Below are 20,141 nucleotides of genomic sequence, written 5' to 3'. Positions count from 1 at the left end.
TTCTACTTCTTCTTCTTCTTCTTATTATTAGTCCCATTGAATTAAAGGATGGCCGCTCGACTCAACCTTCTCCATTATTATTATTATTATTATTATTATTATTATTATTACTTGCTAAGTTAGAACCCTAATAGGAAAAGCAGGATGCTATACACGAACGGCTGCAACAGGGAAACTAGCCCAATGAGGAAAGGAAGTAAATTACAGGAAAAGCTTAATAACAAAAGTAACATTAAAATAAATCTTTCTTATATAAACTATAAAAACTTCAAAATAACCAGAGAAATAGACATAAGATAGAATAGTGTTCTTACGTGTACCCTCAATCAAGAGAACGCAATCCAAGACAATGGAAGACCATGGTACAGAGGCTAGGGCACTATCCAAGACTAGAGAACAATAGTTTGATTTTGAATTGTCCTCCTTGAGGAACTGCTTACCATAGCTAAAGAGTCTCTTTCACCCTTACAAAGAGGAAAGTAGCCATTGAACAATCACAGTGAAGAAGTTAACTTCTTGAGAGAAAACAAAAATGGTAATATCAGTATTGTCAAGTGTATGAGGAAAGAAGAGAATATGTAAAGAATAGCACAGACTATTCTGTGTATGCCTCGGCAAATGAGCCGTAACCAGAGAGACAAATCGAATGTACTACAGTCCGGATTGAATATACATGAGAACATAAACGTTTAGAAGATTTTTATGTTGGTAACGATACACCCTTTTAGCTTGCTGTCTTTTGTTTCCCTTCATTTTCTTAAAAAAAAAAAAAAAAAAAAAAAAAATACGAAAAAATAAATAAATTATAACGTCACTTGCTTCGTGGTACTTTCGACGATGCATCATGCGTAAGACCTCTGTGGAGGCTCCTTCAAGTTCACCCCTTTCCTCTAGGTCTACCTCTCGCCCCTTGGTCTACCAAATTCCCTAGATCTACACCTCTCCCTAGATCTACCCCTCCCCTAGGTCTACCCCTTCCTCTAAGTCTACGCCTTCAACTACGTCTACCCATTCCTCTAGGTCTACCCCTCCCCCTGGTCTACCTCTTCCCCTAAATGTTCCCCTCCCCTAGGTCTACCACTTCTTATATGTCTATCCCTTCCACTCGGTCTACCCCTCACCCTTGGTATACCCCTTCCCCTACATCTACCCAATCCTATAGATCTACCCCATCATCAAGGTCTACCCACTCCACCTAGGTCTACCCTTTCCTCTAGGTCTACTCCTTCAACTAGGTCTCCCTCTTTCTCTAGGTCTACTCCCTCATCTAGGTCTCCCCCTTCTTCTAGTCTACCCCTCACCCAGGATCTACCCCTTCCTATAGGTCTACCCCTTCCTTTAGGTCTATTTTTTCCTTGAGGTCTCCCCTTCCTCTATGTCTACTCCTTCCCCTAGGTCTACCCCTCCCCTAGGTGCAGCCCTTCCTCTAGGTCTACCCCTCCTGTATGTCTACTTCTTCCCCTTAGTAAACTACTCTGCTAGGACTACTACTTCCTTTAGGTCTACTCCTCCCCCTAGGTCTACCCCTCTCCTAGGTCTACTCCTTCCTCTAGGTGAACACCTTCATGTAGTTATACCCCTTCCTTCTTGATCTACCCCTGTAGGTCTAACCATTTCCCTAGGTCTACCCCTCACCTAGGCCTACCCCTTCCTCTAGGTCTACCCCTTCTTCTAGGTGTACCCCTCACCTAAGTCTAGCTCTTCCTCTAGGTCTACCCCTTCCTCTAGGTGTACCGTTCCCAACATGGTCTACCCTATCCTTTAGGTCTACCCCTTCCCCAAGGTCTACCCCTTCCCCTAGGTCTACCCCTTCCTCTAGATCTACCCCTTTCCCAAGGTGTACCCCTTCCTTATGTCTATCCTATTCTATATTTTACCCATCCTCTCTTGGCGTACTCCTTCCCTCAGGTCTACCCCTTCCCCTAGGTCTACCCCTTCCTCTAGATATACCCCTTTCCCAAGGTGTACCCCTTCCTTATGTCTATCCTATTCTATATTTCACCCATCCTCCCTTGGCGTACTCCTTCCCCAAGGTCTACCCCTTCCCCTAGGTCTACCCCTTCCTCTAGATCTACCCCTTTCTAAGGTGTACCCCTTCCTTATGTCTATCCTATTCTATATTTCACCCATCCTCCCTTGGCGTACTCCTTCCCTTAGGTCTACCCCTTCCACTAGTTCTATTCCTTCACCAAAGTCTACCCCACCCTAAGGTCTACCCCATCCTCTGGGTCTACCCCCTCCTCTAAGTCTATCCTTCCCCAAGGACTACCCCTCCCTAGGTCTACCTCATCGTTTATGTCACCCCTCCTCCCTTTGTCTACTCCTTCCCCTAGGTTTACCCCTTCCTCTACGTATACCCCATCCTCTAGGTGTACCAGTCTTAACTTGGTCTAGCTCATCCGTAGGTCTACTCCATCCTTAAAGTCTACCCCTTCCCCTAGATCTAACCCTCCCCTAGGTCTATTCCTCCCCTATGTGTATTTCATCTTTTATGTCACCTCTTCTCCCTATGTCTACTCCTTCCCTTAGGGCTACCCCTTTCTCCCATAGCAAAAAGTCGGAAGGAATCGTAATAGTAATAGAACTTATTATTTAAAAGATAGAGTTAACGATTAAGATAAGAAACAGTTTTGTTGTTTAACTATAATGGTAAAGAAAGGTTAGGTTTCGAAAGAGAAGTAAATATTAATAATAATAAGAAGAATAGGGAAGTGGGGAATATGGGGAAAGGAAGAGTACTCCAGGATACAATACGGTTTATAGCTCAAAGGCAGGTGCAATATGATGATGATGAGTAGATTGCTATGCATATAGCATGACACGGGCTCTTGTCACTTAAGACAGCCCGTAAGAGGATTGGATTTGTAAAGGGTATACTCCAAGGAGTAAAATTTATATTAATAAAAGGAATGTTAGGTAAAAGGAAAAGGAATGTTAGGTAAAGGATAGGTAATGGAAATGAGGGGTAAGGATGATGAATGAGGGATGGAATGGAATGGTACAAGACGTGAAAAGGGGTAGAAAGTAACCCGAAAAAGGGGACTCCGTTTTAGGTCCACGAAAGAAAGTTTTTAGTCAGAGGAAATAGTATTGATAGTAGTAAATCCCAGTAAGTAAAAGAGACTGGGAGAGGAGTGAAGGAATTTTAGTTGGAGAGAATAGGAGTAGGTTTAAGCAAAGAAGCTTATTCCTGCTCTTGTGATGGGAAGGGGGAGGGGGCAATTTCTGTGCAACGCTCGGACAGTAAGCACGAGAAAGGCCCCCTAAGGATAGGGTAGGAAGCGGAACAGGACGATTTGGCGCCAAAACCATTTAGCGCCAAAACGGCGGCGCCAAATCATCGTCGCCAAAAGAGCGGCGCCAAAACGTACTGGACTCGTAGGAAGAGGTAGGAAAGGGAAAAAGGGTAGGAGATAGGAAAAACAAGAGCTGTTTCCTTATGAGGAACACAGCATTGTAATAACTATTATCCTTTTAGGAATAGGGAATTGAGAAGGAGAGGATTACAAGCAGAGAAGGATTATCTCTGCTCCGTGGCTGGAGACTGGAACTGTTGCAGGAGTTGCTGGAAGGTGGAGGTTGATGAGAGGGAAAGGACTTTGGTAAGGATCTGGAAGGCGATAGGTATGAGGTCTTGCAAGGTGAGAGACTCAATTGCTTGAGTCAAGGTTTGAGAAGGGGATGAGGATGAGGGTTGTTGCTGGTCCCTTTGGGGAGCAGTTGCAGGTTGGCGCTGATCCTTCTTAGGAACAGTTGCAGGTCGTTGCTGGTCATTCTTAGGAGCAGTTGTAGGTGTAGATGCAGGAGCAGTTGTAGGTGTAGATGCAGGAGCAGGAGTTGGCTGGCTTGGTCTTCTCTGACGAGGAGTTCTTTGTTCTTTAGGTGGCTGAGACGAAGCTGGTTTGTTTTGGTTTGAAGAGGATGTATTCTTCATAGCTGCTATCCTCTTGAGACGCTCTAGGCAGCGCTTATTCCAAGCATGGTGTGGCTTGGAACAATTGGGGCACTTGGATGTGGTTTGTCATCCTTCTTTGTGGGCCTTTATGCACACTTCTGTGCTATGTCGCTGGCTGCAGATACCGCAGATAATGGGGCCTCTGCATTCTTCTTTATGATGTCCAAAGCGTTGGCATCTGTAGCATCGAAGGGGCTCAGGTGTGTAATCCTCGAGGGGGAAAGTACCCCAGACTCCTAAGCCCAGTTCGGAAGGAACTGGACCTATAAAGGTGGCAATTAGGCGTCTAACAGGAACGTCATCCCTACTTGTGCAGCGAATAGCAGTCAATATTGCTGCACGAGGTTACAATGGAGATAGGCATCGTCACAGGATACCTGGTAATGACTGCCTTCTTCCTGATAAAAGCAGGATCCAGCAGTGTTAAGGTGGGGTCTTCCTGAAGGAATCTGGCTGTCTCGGTGTCCTTGGGATAGATGATAAGGTCACCTTTCCTGTTAGGTCTTGCAGGGAGTTTCATGCCAGGCTTGGCAGCCATGGCAGTAACAGAGGCATAGGAGAGCTCGTGGTTTGCCTGTGAAAGTCGAAACTTTTGCAAAGGCTTCATTGGCTGTGTAGCTGGTATGTTCTCTTGTATAGCAGTGGCTTCTTGCAGGAGTGTCTGGAGGCGGTCTGTGCAGTTGCAGTCCGTGGAGTGGGCCCCTTGTTCTGTCTCCATGGCGTTGGAGGACTCAGGCCCGTTGGTAGAAGGGATGACTGCTGATGCACCTGATTGCTGGGGAGTTGTAGGGACAGACAAGGACAAGTCTGTGCTCTCAGTCCTTGGAGTCTCTGATGGCGATGGTGGGGCTGATTCTGGAGCTGATGAAAGCTTCTTAGTCTTTCTTTTCTTGGCAGAGGGTGTAGTCTCTTCCTTGGTAGCTGTCCTGTTAGTACAGTGTGTAAGAATATGATTAGATGCTTCCTTGCACCCCTCACATATGCATCTGACATGATGATTGCACACAGCTGGGTCGAATGTGAGGGAAGTTTTTTTGGCAACGTGGTTAAAAATGAAGGTACGTCGCCGTTGGTAGGCTAGACAGTGGTCACAGTCACAGTCCAGACTATTAAAGTAGTCTTCACAGTGTCTGGTGTCTTCAGGATATAAGTCCCATGCCTGTTTTCCTAAATGAAAAACGGACATTGTGGTTGAACTCTACAGGAATCACAGTGAAAATTTCGGGAGATTACGATGCACATAATCCAGGAGTTGTTGTCGGCACCGAGTCTAAGCGAACACTGCAGGTGCAATAGATGAGGCACAGAAACCATCAAAATAATTTCATGATATATCGATATTCTAAATTTCAATGTGATTCTTTAATTATAAAAGCCTCAAAATATAAATTCCATTCCAAAACTAATGTGAATTATATATTTATCAAAATATTATATAGTTACTAAGGGATTTAATAATTTCTATATGGGATAACTAATTGTATGAGCATTTTTGTCCGTGAAATCGAGGAGATAATTTGCTTGTGTGGGAGTTGCTCGGAGTGAGAGAAGCGGATAAATGAAAGGAACAGAGGAAATCCTAAGTGTTTCAATTATCCATAGACAATTTAAATACGCTAATAAAGGAATAAAATCAGTTAGATCAAAGACACAGATGAAGAAATAAGGAAAAGGGCCAAACTAGAAAGCAAGATTAGAAAATGGCTTAGTAAGCGAGTTTTCATAAGTCAGTTAACCGCCAGCTCGTATTGCGTAGTCCTAAAGGACTGTGATCCTTTAAGTGCGGTGATGTCAAAGCATAAAAATACCGTCATGTTTTCCTTTTAAATTATCTATATGCTTTAAGCGTTGCTTTACAGGCCTATCTGACATTACAGCTTCTGTATCTATATGTTTTAACCGTCGCATTGAAGGCCTATCTGACATTACAGCTTCTGTATCTATATGTTTTAACCGTCGCATTGAAGGCCTATCTGACATTACAGATGCTCCATATATATCTTTTAAGCGTTGCATTGTAGACCTATATGACATTAGAGATTCTGCATCTATATAATGCATTGTAGGCCTATATGGCATTACAGCTTTTGTATCTATAGATCATTGAATTGTAGGCCTACCTGACATTACAGTCAGCAGGAACATCGTTGCTTTTGTGCAGTGTTCTAAAATCCAGCATTTATATTCCTCCTGTGTTTCGTTGGTAGCAGCAAATACGATCTATTTTAGTGTACAAACGATTACGCAATTTCCCCTGAATTTAGACTCAGCTTCAGATTTTGAGGACATCCTTTCATGAATGAAATTGACCAGTTTATTATTTTTACATTTGGAAGAGTTTTAATTAGAATCATATATATATATATATATATATATATATATATATATATATATATATATATATATATATATATATATATATATACACACACATATATATATATATATATATATATATATATATATATATATATATATATATATATACACCATCATCATCGCCTCCTACGCCTATTGACGCAAAGGGCCACGGTTATATTTCGCCAGTCGTCTCTGGATTGAGCTTTTAAATCAATACTTCTCCATTTATCATCTACTTCACACTTCACATTCTGTAAAATGGAAGTGTCCAAAGAATTTTATCACACATGGTCTATAAATATTGTTTGAACTTAGACCGTCCTAATTACGAACAAACAACAGTTATAGTGAAATCTTGGAAATTATTAGTTACTGTTCGATGGGTATTCTAGGCTGGATATTCTAGTTAAAGAATGGAAATATTCATAGGCCTAACAAATATGGTGTATTGAAGTTGAGGGTGAAAAGTCTTTCATCTTTAAACCATATCTCCGTGACACAGTGTTCAGACTAAATTTCCGACTAATGAAAGGTTGACATGATATTTTTCTTGTAAATAATGTTTTAATAATTTTAGACTTCTTGCAACGCACCAGAGAACCCGCTGCCTACGAATAAGCGATTGTTGAGCCATAATTGAAAACAAGGTTCCTAACAGCTATACTCTCATTGCAAAGCATAGACTATAGATTGGCTCAGCTATTCAAGTAACTGTCTGTTTCTTTCAATCTCATCCTTCCCATTGTATAGAAGGGTCGGCCGCTCTAGTCAACTCTCTCCATCTATTTATATTCTCTTCATCTTATGTATAGTACATTAACACAAAATCTGTAATAAATAATTTTATTAATAAACTAATTTACTTCAAATCAAATCTGAATAAAAATGTTGTTATTCAGTCTTGGCCTTAAAAAGTTAATGGAGAGATTAATATTGTGTTGACTCGGATAATTAATTAGGCAAAGGAAAAATGAGCTTTAACCAGAGAGGGATCCAATATAGTACTATCTTGCCATCACAGTTCCCAATAACTCTCTAGCAGTAGTATCTCATCGGGTGCCTCTCCTTGCCCATCATATTAGTGATTTATTTGATTGAAAAAAATATCTAAAATTCATAAATAGCTGTAATAATAATTAGTAGTAAAGGCAACTAAATTCTTAATTATCAACCGTTACAAGAAATTATGAATTTATTAATCAAATCTAATAACTTTGCATAAAATGTTTGAGTTTTCTTAAATGGAGAATATTTTCTGAGCAGTAATGGCAGTGATTTCTGTATCTTCCTGGATAACCTAAAGTAAAGAGACTCGGGTTTTCCGAGAGTCCTGGTTCGGGTCAAGCCCTAAGAAATCGACTCCGTTGAGGATCCTTCCTCTTAGGTGTCTTCCGATTAAGGACTACCTCTCGGTTTGGGGTTCCGAGACAGGCAGGATAGAAAGAGATTATCCTGTCACTGACGTCCCCCGGTTATCCAGTTAAACAGCAACAGGCTTTCTTTGGTCTGGTGTTGAATTCTCCTCTCTCTCTCTCTCTCTCTCTCTCTCTCTCTCTCTCTCTCTCTCTCTCTCTCTCTCTCTCATTCTTTTCCTTCTTCTCTTCCTCTACTAATACATGTGGTAGGGGTGGGGAAATTCTGGGCAAGCGTTTTTCATAAGTTTCCATTTAGTATTAACTATTATATTTCACTTCGTAAACATGTGTATGTATGGGACAACATTGGTCCACTTTTATGAAAAGGAATTATCTTTGGAAGATATTATAGCGTTGAAGAAAAATCAGAACAAAATTTAAATACGTTATTTAGCACGAATCCCTCTGAACACCGTGTGTGGATAGAGTCTGAGTGGGGAAGAGGGCGTCAGGAGGAAAAATAATATAAGCTTTGACCTGTAGTCTAATGATAACAATTTGTGCATTTGGGTTTTGATTTCAAAGTTATTATTTGATTTTGCTTATGTCGTTTTGTGTATAAAGCAAAAGCAACTTATGTTTGTGGTAACGAAACTTGCAACAAATTATTATAAGCCAAAGCTTAGATTATAGTCAATGTTGCCAATATAGGCCTAATTTCTCGAGGGGTTTATTCAGGGGAGATAAATAAGTAAATAAGCGAGGTGGTGTGTTAACTTCGCTATAAGAAATGTAATTAATTCTACCTCTATTATTTAATTTTACTTTACGAACGGCAGTCTTATAAACGGGTCAGACATATTCACCCAAATCATAATGTGCAGATTCTACAACAGCAACGTATCTCGAATAATAATAATAATAATAATAATAAAAATAATAATAATAATGATGATGATGATATGGCTCTGTAGTCCCGGCTTATAACATACTAGGGCATGGCTGTATGTCAGGTAGCAACAATAAATAATTGCATCAAATCTTGTAACATATAAAGGGTGTCTATCTGGCCGTAAAGTACGATTTGTGAAATTTCTCCACAGTCTCGGTGTAGTATGCATACTTCCTTATTTTATTTCTAGGCCTATAGGCTTAACAAGAATTATAAAATCAGAAATGCGAACTTCAAGTCACATATAACAGTAAGGCAAAGAGGGGCAAACTGAGTATTTATGCCTTCACAATGGGTCTAAGAGAATAATAAGTAAATCTCAAAAGACGAAACTTCCGAAAGACTTTAATGAACCAAGTAATATATGATAATTAAGACTGATAATACAAATGTATTAGTTTAAGTGAATAGTAGACCGCAGTAATTTATTAAAACATATGTATAATCCTTTAAAATACATAAGCCTATGTGAATAATAAAACACGCAAATTCCAGTAAAACAATTAGAATAAAGAATATACTCCTATCCGGAGATTTTAACTTTCCTTTCGTGGATTGGAAAGTACGGATGGAAGAAGTGGTTATATACTGTATATTCATATAAAAAAAAAAAGAGAGTAATAGTAGCGCAGAAGATAGGAGGCAATTTGAAAAGCTTCATGATTTGCTATTAGAACATAATATGCAACAAATAAACCACATTCCAACAAGAAAGGACAATGTCTAAGATTTAGTATTTGTGAATGAGGGGAATTATGTTAAAGAAATAATAGTGTATAACACGGGAATTTCAGACCACAATGTCATAACATTAATAAGATGTATGGAAAATTATAGAAATAAAAAGTAAGATAGAAAATGCAGAACAAGAGATTATGCAATCGAAAGGAAATGAAAAAAAGGGACTTAGAAGAAAGGAAACTTCAATATATATATATATATATATATATATATATATATATATATATATATATATATATATATATATATATATATATATATATATATATATAAAGCACTTTACTCCTATGCAAAAAATGTTAATAAAGGTAGATTAGAAATAGGCCCTTTAAGAATTGGAGGAAGGTTACGAATAAAAAAAGGAAATATGCAACATATTAGCAGAAAAATATAGGAGTGAATTCACCCCAAGAATAGCAAATGAGAATAATGAAACAGAAATGAGAGAAGAAAATGTTGAATATCTAACGGATATAGATATAAATGAAGCAGATATTGTTAAGGCTATAAGCGAAATTAAAAACGGATCGGCGGCGGGGCCAGATAAAGTTCCAGCGATTTTGTAAAAAAAAAAACTGCACACACTATCGCAAAGCCACTTGCAATACTGCCAAGACAAAGTGTAGATATGAGCGAGATATATGTTAAACATAAATTAGCATATATAACCCCTATTTTCAAAAGTGGATCAAGACTAGAGGCAAGCTGTCAGTCTTACATCCCATATTATGAAAGTGTATGAAAGGGTAATAATAAAGAAAATAATGAATCATTTGGTTAAAAATAATTCATTTAACATAGGTCAACACGGTTTTGTGCCCGGAAAAAATACACAAACCCAACTGATAGCACACTATGAAAACATACAAAAATATGATAAATGAAAAGACACAGATGTGATCTATCTAGAATTTGCAAAACTTTAACAACGTAGACCACAATGCATTAAAGAAAAAATGAGAAAGCATAATATTGTGGGAAAGATAGGAAAATTGATAAAAGAATTTCTGCAAATGACGAGAAATCAGACGAAGCTCAGGTAATATCTGGCGTGCCACAGGGTACGGTATGAGCTGCACTGCTGTTTGTTATTATGATCTCAGACATAGACTGTAATGTTAAAGACTCTGTAGTGAGAAGTTTCCCCGATGACACAAGAATAAGTAGAGAAATTACTTGTGATGAAGATAGGAACTCATTACAAAGAGATCTAAACAAAATATATGAATGGGCGGAGATAAATAGGATGGTATTTAACTCCGATAAATTCGAATCAATAAATCATGGAAACAGAGAAGGAATGGTATATGCATACATGGGACCTAATAACGATACAAGCAAAAATAAGGAAGCAATTAAAGATCTTGGTGTAATGTTAAATAGGTATATGTTATGCAACGACCAAATAGCAACACTCTGGGCTAAATGTAAAGCAAGAATGGAAATACTATTCAGACACTTTAAAACAAGAAAAGCTGAACATGTGATCATGCTTTACAAAACTTATGTACGTAATATACTCGAGTACTGCAATGCGATATGGTACCCACACTACCAAAAGGATATCGCACAAATAGAGAGTGTACAAAGGTCCTTTACTGATAGAATAGGAGAAGTTAAGGACCTTGACTACTGGGAAAAACTGCAATTTTTTAAGTTGTACAGTCTAGAAAGGAGAAGAGAACGCTAAATGATAATACAAGCATGGAAGAGAATCGAGGGAATTACTGAAAACCTCATGGAGCTAAAAGTATCAGAAAGAGTAAGCCGAGGTAGATTAATAGTGCCCAAAACTATACCAGGAAAACTTAGGAAGGCGCACAGGACATTAATCCACTACGCATCAGCATCGATAATGCAGCGACTATTTAATGCGCTGCCAGCTCATCTAAGAAACATATCAGGAGTGAGCGTAGATGTGTTTAAGAATAAGCTAGTAAAATACCTAAGATGCTTCCCAGACCATCCAAGACTGGAAGCTACAAAATAGACCGGAAGATGCATTAGCAACTCTCTGGTGGATATACGAGGTGCCTCACACCGAGGGACCTCGGGGAACCCAAACATGGAATAAGGCAATAAGGCAATAATTAATGCTCTCTCTCTCTCTCTCTCTCTCTCTCTCTCTCTCTCTCTCTCTCTCTCTCTCTTCTCAATTTAATTAGAATATGGTCGAGTGACAGATATGATGAATTATGAGATTTGATTTAAGAATTTTGTTTCGTCTTTTGCGGAATAATTGATTCCTGATTCAATATTAGAACAAAATGTAATAAAATTCTTTAATGTAGGTAATTCACAAAAAAAAAAAAAAACAATCTTAGTTTTTTTCCATTTCGTGAAAATTATATGTACAATTAAATCTATTCTTTAATAGTGGTCATTAAACCAGACTATAAAATGCAAGTTGCATGAATGTTCATTTGTTCTGAGTGTAATTGCAGATATGTTAAACTTTTATTTTTTTTCTCTCTCTCTCTCTCTCTCTCTCTCTCTCTCTCTCTCTCTCTCTCTCTCTCTCTCTCTCTCTCTCTCTCTCTTTAATAAGATCATTATATTGACTGTAGACTCCGAAGTCCGTTTTATCTCAATTAACAAAGACAAGTATTCCAGAGTGTCCTCTTCGGCTGCTTAAAATCCATCTTCATGAAACAAATGCTTCGTTTGGTTATACTTTTCTCAAAATATTCATTAAAGTAGAATTTATGGAGAGGAACTACAGTAGAATCATCGGTTAAACGAAATAGTTCGCTTTAGATTCATCTTAGTAATTATTAGCGATGCAATGTGTCCTCATTAGCCTCAGCAAGCAAGCAAATATTTCACCTGAGAGCGAAAGAAGGATTCTTGAACAAGACAAATTGTAAGTTCAAGTTATATCCCCATCTTTACTTCTTCGTTTTACGCTTCACTCTATAGAAATATATGTTTACATAGAATATGATTAATATTTGCATTGGTGTGCATCTTCAACTATGTATACCCCTCCCCAATGTCTAACCCTTCTGCTAAGTCTACCTCTTCCCCAAGGACTATCCCTTCCCTAGGTCTATCCCCTCCAGTATGTCACCCCTCCTCCCTTGGTCTACTCCTTCCCCTAGATCTACCTTTCCCTTATGTCTATCCCTCCCCTATTTTACCCTTCGTCTAGGTCTACCCCTTTCCCCTTGTTTACCCGTTCTTTTAAGTCTACCCCTCCCCTAGGTCTACCCCTTCCCCAGGTCTACCCCTTCCATAATTTATAGTAATGGTGAAACTGGCTTACAAACAAAGCTATCGCTAGTGAAAAGAGTAACTTTTAATAGTATTTCAACTTAGGATATTAAGACTTTACTCCTGTAGGTAAAGATCCCATAGAATTTCGAAGACATTCAAGTCATGCCAATGCTTTCATTATATTTAATCCTTTTTGTTTTTGCATATAAAATAGCTTTTTTTTTAAATGTAGTTTTAAGTAATCCGCTAAAACGAAACCTTCTACGGAGAGTTTGACTTCTTGTTTCCATCCGGAAAATCGTGTATAAAATCAATGGATGTTTAAAGCAAGAAAATTTTATGAAAGCATTTTCACCAATGCAACAGTTGTTTACACACCTTTGAGTCATTGAGAGAGAGAGAGAGAGAGAGAGAGAGAGAGAGAGAGAGAGAGAGAGAGAGAGAGAGAGAGAGAGATAGTACATTGGATGCAGTTATAGACACTAATGTTATCATTCGAAAGAATATTTGCAATTCCTTTGTTTCTCTTAACAACAATCATACTCTTATTTTATTCAACTTGTCTCTTCCAACGCTCATAATTATATCAACATAATTCAATGATTCTCTCAACAATAAGTAATATAATGTTTCTTTAACTCTGCATGACTGTTTTAAAATTTTAGGTGTGATTCTCGACTGTAAATTTACTTGTGAGAAACTCATTAGGTCTGTATCTTCTTCAATTGCACAAAATAAATTGGTTTATTTACAGTCTTTTAAGATTTTTGGTGATCAATCTATTCTGAAGGGTTTGAATTCTTTAATTCTACCTTATTTCAAGTATTGTTCTCCTGTCTGATCTTCAGCTGCTGATTCTCATCTTAATTTTTTGGACCGGAACTTACGGCCTATTAGGTTTCTTATTCCAGATCTAGATATTAATCTCTGGCACCGCTGTTCAGTTAGTTCATTATGCATGTTGCATAAGATTTTTTAACTCTGACCATATTTTAGATTCAGATCTTCCCGGACAATTTCACCCCGTTCGTAACACTAGGCATGCAGTTAATTCTAATAGTCAGGCCTTCTTAATCTTGAGGCTCAATATTACACAGTACTCTAGAAGTTTTAATCCAGCTGTGACAATGTTGTGGAAAGATCTTCCTAATCGGGTAGTGGGGTCAGTAGGACTTCAAAGGTTCAAACTTGTTGCAAATGTTATTATGTTGATCAGGTTGACATAATTGTTCTTATAGTTTATTTATGAAATATCTGTATTAGTCTTTTTAAAATATTCTGTTTTAATTTATCATTACTGCGTATATCGTTTATTCATTTCCTTCTCTCACTGGGCTATTTTTCCTTTTTGCACCCTTTCGGCTTATAGCATCTTGCTTTTCCAACTAGGGATTTAGCTTAGCTAATAATAATAATAATAATGATAATAATAATAATAATACAGTAGTTTCGCATTCTATCAACTTAATTAACATAGACATCCAAGTTTTCTCGAAGATAATATACACAATGTTGTGGAAGAAAAGGAAAAATATTTGAAGGTGTTTTAAACACTAAAAATAAAAGGAATCGTGAAGGAAACAAATCATTAACTGCAGTGTGTGTGTGTGTGTGTGTGTGTGTGTGTGTGTGTGTTTGTGTTTGCATGTGTGTGTGTGTTCAGATTGCCATACCTTATGTAAGACACGGGCTCTTGCGTTGGCAGGCCGTAAGAGAATGTAGAATGGAATCAGCTTAATTAGAATTGTAAAAAGACGTTTGCAATGTGAAAAGGGTTAAGTTTATTTACCTTAATGCTAATGGGGTTAATTAAACAATGAGATGATATATTACTTTACAGATTAATGTTTAAACTACGTTAAATTAAGATAGCCGAAGCTAATGAGGTAAGGCCAAAAAGTAGTGGGAGTTTATCCTCATTCAGCAGCCTGGAATTTAGTTCCCAGGTGGGGGTAATGGTAAGATACCAAGCGTCCCTTCGGCAAAGTCAATACCCGTATAACTGACTGAGGGACAGGTCCCTTCTGAGGCCACTAAACAAGATTACAGGGGTGAAAATGGGGAAGGTGACTGGCATGGCGACGGAAAAAGATGCCCCGGTAGGGAGACTTCTCTTTAGGTCCATGAAAAGGAAATTTGTTGATAGACTTAGTCTATCCATTAAAAGAGAAAGTGTTATAGCAGTGAGTCCCAGGGAAGTAGGAGATCGTGGGAATGAATGAAAAGTGATTTAGTCGGAGGCAGAAGAAGGGCGTAAACTATCCCCAGCAAAAGGTTAAGCAGTATATATATATATATATATATATATATATATATATATATATATATATATATATATATATATATATATATATATATAAAGAGAGAGAGAGAGAGAGAGAGAGAGAGAGAGAGAGTGCTACTTGAGGAGGAGGAAGGTAGCAAAAAATCGGAGGGAATCGTAATAATAATAAAATGTATTATTTAAAAGATAGAGTTATGGATGAAAATAAGGAACAGTTTTGGTTGCATATCTATAAAGGTGAAGAAAGGTTAGGTTTCGAAAGAGAAGTAATAGATGACGCCCAGAAACCATCAAAATAATTTCATGATATATCGATATTTTAAATTTCAATGTGATTCTTTGATTATAAAAGCCTCAAATTATAAATTCCATTCCAAAACTAATGTGAATTATATATTTATCAAAATAATATATATTTATTAAGGGATTTAATCATTTCTATATGGGAAAACTAATTGTATGAGCATTTTTGTCCTTGAAATCGAGGAGATAATTTGCTTGTGTGGGAGTTGCTCGGAGTGAGAGAAGCGGCTACATGAAAGGAACAGAGGAAATCCTAAGTGTTTCAATTATCCATAGACAATTTAAATACGCTAATAAAAGAATAAAATCAGTTAGATCAAAGACACAGATGAAGAAATAATGAAAAGGGCCAAACTAGAAAGCAAGAAAAGGGCTTAATAAGCGAGTTTTCATAAGTCAGTTAACCGTCAGCTCGTATTGCATGGGCCTAAAGGACTGTGATCCTTCAAGAGCAGTGATGTCAAAGCATAAAAACACCGTCATGTTTTCCATTTAAATTATCTATATGCTTTAAGCGTTGCATTATAGGCCTATCTGACATTACAGCTTCTGTATCTATATGTTTTAACCGTTGCATTGAAGGCCTATCTGACATTACAGATTCTGCATCTATATAATGCATTGTAGGCCTATATGGCATTACAGCTTCTGTATCTATAGAGCATTGAATTGTAGGCCTACCTGAGATTACAATCAGCAGGAACATCGTTGCTTTTGTGCAGTATTCTAAAATCCAGCATTTATATTCCTCCTGTGTTTCGTTGGTAGCAGCAAATACGATCTATTTTAGTGTACAAACGATTACGCCATTTCCCCTGAATTTAGACTCTGCTTCAGATTTATTATTATTACATTTGAAAGAGTTTTAATTAGAGTTCATTATATATATATATATATATATATATATATATATATATATATATATATATATATATATATATATATATATATATATATATATACCACCATCATCGCCTCCTACGCCTATTTACTCAAAAGGGCCACGGTTATATTTCGCCAGTCGTCTCTATCTTGAGCTTTTAAATCAATACTTCTCCATTCATCATCCACTTCGCTCTTCACATTCTGTATAAAGGAAATGACCAAAGAATTTTATCACACATGGTCTATAAATATTGTTCGAATTTAGACCGTCATAATTACGAACAAACAACAGTTATAGTGAAATCTTGGAAATTATTTGTGACTGTTCGATGGGTATTCTAGGCTGGATATTCAAGTTAAGGAATGGAAATATTCATAGGCCTAACAAATATGGTGTATTGAAGTTGAGGGTGAAAAGTCTTTCATCTTTAAACCATATCTCAGTGACACAGTGTTCAGACTAAATTTCCGACTAATGAAAGGTTGACATGATATTTTTCTTGTAAATAATGTTTTAATAATTTTAGACTTCTTGCAACGCACCAGAGAACCCGCTGCCTACGAATAAGCGATTGTTGAGCCATAATTGAAAACAAGGTTCCTAACAGCTATACTCTCATTGCAAAGCATAGACTATAGATTGGCTCAGCTATTCAAGTAACTCTGTTTCTTTCAATCTCATCATTCCCATTGTATAGAAGAGTCGGCCGCTCTAGTCAACTCTCGCCATCTATTTATATTCACATCTTATGTACAGTACATTAACACAAATTCTGTAATAAATGATTTTATAGATAAACTAATTTATTTCAATTCAAATGTGAATAAAAATATTGCTATTCAGTCTTGGTCTTTAAAAGTTAATGGAGAGATTAATATTGTGTTGACTCGAAAATTGGGCTAAGGAAAAATGAGCTTTAACCAGAGAGGGATCCAATGTAGTACTATCTTGCCATCACAGTACCAAATAACTCTAGCAGTAGTATCTCATCGGGTGCCTCTCCTTGCCCATCATATTACTGATTTATTTCATTAAAAAAAAATATCTGAAATTCATAAATAGCTGTAATAATAATTAGTAGTAAAGGCAACTAAATTCTTAATTATCAACCGTTATAAGAAACTGTGAATTTATTAATCAAATCTAATAAATTTGCATAAAATGTTTGAGTCTTCTTAAATGGAGAATATTTTCCGAGCAGTAATGGCAGTGATGTCTGTATCTTCCTGGATAACCTAAAGTAAAGAGACTCGGGTTTTCCGAGAGTCCTGGTTCGGGTCAAGCCCTAAGAAATCGACTCCGTTGAGGATCCTTCCTCTTGGGTGTCTTCCGATTCAGGACTACCTCTCGGTTTGGGGTTCCGAGACAGGCAGGATAGAAAGAGAGTATCCTGTCACTGACGTCCCCCGGTTATCCAGCAAAACAGCAACAGGTTTTCTTTGGTCTGGTGTTGAATTCTCCTCTCTCTCTCTCTCTCTCTCTCTCTCTCTCTCTCTCTCTCTCTCTCTCTCTCTCTCTCTCTCTCTCTCTCATTCTTTTCCTTCTTCTCTTCCCCTACTATAAAGTCTATTTTATTTAGCCGTGCATATTTGCACTTGACTCACAGGGGTGTCCTTTTAGCTCGGAAAGGTTCCTGATACCTGATTGGTCGGAAGTATTTTTGTCCGAACACCTTCATTGTTCTCAAATAATTACCAAGTAATGTGAATCGAAACTTATTTACTAATCTCCATCAGATATATGTTTTGTCAATAAACAATGTGAAAGAATAAATATATTATAAAGTATCGTCATGGTAAGTCTAAATTTAATATAATAATGCGCCAAAGTCAACGACAGCAGCTTACTTTCGGATGCACGATTTGTAATTTTGTAATTTTTCACATATTTTAACACAAATTGGGATAAATTGCACTCAGCATAAGTTAAACATGTTATAATAAACTCTCTGAATACCAGAATTTACCAAAAACATGGAATTAATAAAACCCGATATTTGTGAAAACTTGCGGGGAGGTAAAAGAACAGTCTGCCACCTTGGCGGGAAAACAATCCCCGCTGACTTTCATACAGTCATTGCATCATCTTCTTAATTTATGTAAGTGTTGAAATCAATGTTATGTTATTGAGATTACTTTGAGGGCTATATTTGCAAAAAGAAAATGTCCATGCTTCTTTTCGTAGGAGCACACTAATAAAAAAAATTATATTTCGGAGAAATTAACAAATTAACTCTTTCATATAAGTTACAGCAGACAATGCGGAATAAACAAACTTTTCATTTTCCCATTCTGTGTTCTGTTCAGGACTAATATAATGTTAACACAAGTTTCTGCGGATATTTTGAAAAGTTAAAGAATATACATACATCATAGGCCTACATAGACCTAGCCTAACTTATATCAAGCATCCGCTACTGTTTACTGGTACTTCTTATCTTAAAGAGTTATGCAAAATTTAGTGCAGTTGTAAAAAAGTTATGTTAAGGTAAGACTTTATTCACAGGGTTTGCTTCATGCAGTGCAAGCATGACAACATCCGCTGTCCATAGTACTGCAGACTCCTGCTCTCAACACTCCCGAGGCACCAAGCTCACCAGTCAAAGCCGGAATATGGTTATGAGTGTTCATCGCTCAGGGAGGATGGTATGAGACGATGACCGATGTTTTAACAAACACCGCAGTTGCAACAGGCGTCTCAATGCGAACGGTTCAACACCTCAAACAATTGAATATGACATTATGTGATGGTATATTCCGCTCACCTAAGCCCAAAAAGAGAACATCTACAGTTGTGGATCAGGTTGACAATTTTGACAGGGAATGTATAAAGAGAGAGATCCTTTCTTTTTATGAGAGAGGAGAACTACCCACGATATCCTCCTTGTTAGAAAGAATAAAAGAGCCTCCTGTAAATTTCAGAAGTTCAAGGAGTTCTCTATATAAATTAGTTAGAATTATGGGATTTAGGTTTAGAAAAGTTATGAGTGGGAGAAAATTCTTAATGGAGAGAAGTGACATTGTTAATGCCAGGAATAAATATCTTAGAGAAATAGAAAGAAACAGAGAAAGTCTAAACCCTAGACCGGAAGTATATCTAGACGAGACTTGGGTAAACCAAAATCTTAGCATAGAACGGTGTTGGACAAATGAAGACGGAACAGTAGGACCTAAGCTAAAATCTGGGAAAGGAGCAAGGTTTATAATGAGACATGCTGGGGGTAGTCATGGTTTTATAGATGGAGCCTTTCTTATGTTCAATTCAAAAAATGGAGCAAAGGGGGATTATCATGACTCCATGGATTGTAAAACATTTAAATTTTGGTTTGAAAATCAGCTTCTTCCTAACATAAATAATCAGCCCCTAATCATTATGGATAATGCTCCATATCACTCTAAAATATTAAACAAAGTTCCAACAATTAGCAACAAAAAGTGCCAAATACTTCAGTGGTTAGAGTCAAATAAGATTGATCATGATCCTGCTATTACAAAACTAGAGCTGCTCAAGATATGCAAGCTTCATAAGGAAAGAGAAATATATGAAATAGATCAAATAGCTGCTAATCACGGCCACAGAGTACTAAGATTGCCACCCTATCACTGCATGTTCAATCCAATAGAACTAATTTGGGCCCAAGTAAAAACAGAAATTAAAAAAGGGAATTCTCATAGTAGCCAGTCTTTGAAAAATGTTGAAAAAATTACGCAAGAAGCAATTAATCATGTGACCCCACACCACTGGCAAAATGCTATGAGGCATGTGAGGAAAATTGAAACTGACTATCGAGCCAAGGATGCGGCTCTTGACCATTTGCTTGATCAATTCATAATTAATATAGAATCTGATGAAAGCATGAGTGAAGATGAAATGTGTGTATAGATAAAAATAGTTCCATTTGATTATGTGGGATTATATAAATAACATTCTTTAATTCATTATTGTTATTTTTATTTAACCACCATTAGATAAATATTAGAACAATTTAATGTTGTTTTATGTTTTGTATATATTAGTATTATTGTGTGTATTTTGACTTTCAACATTGTAAACAAATTCATTTTGATTTAGATAAGGTGGACATAATT

At 37.2% G+C, this 20,141-nt stretch overlaps 1 protein-coding gene across 1 annotated transcript; it reads left to right on the top strand.

Moving 5' to 3' along the window:
• The first annotated feature begins 18,708 nt into the window (after positions 1-18,708).
• On the top strand, positions 18,709-19,935 carry LOC137631871 (uncharacterized). The gene has a single exon (XM_068363880.1). It carries the CDS (start codon positions 18,709-18,711, stop codon positions 19,933-19,935), a length of 1,227 nt encoding a protein of 408 aa, XP_068219981.1.
• The last annotated feature ends 206 nt before the right edge of the window (positions 19,936-20,141 follow it).

Source organism: Palaemon carinicauda, chromosome 3, assembly GCF_036898095.1.
Source record: "Palaemon carinicauda isolate YSFRI2023 chromosome 3, ASM3689809v2, whole genome shotgun sequence".
Lineage (NCBI taxonomy): Eukaryota > Metazoa > Arthropoda > Malacostraca > Decapoda > Palaemonidae > Palaemon > Palaemon carinicauda.
Note: the sequence above shows the minus strand (reverse complement) of the source record. Positions and strands in the feature narration are given on the sequence as shown.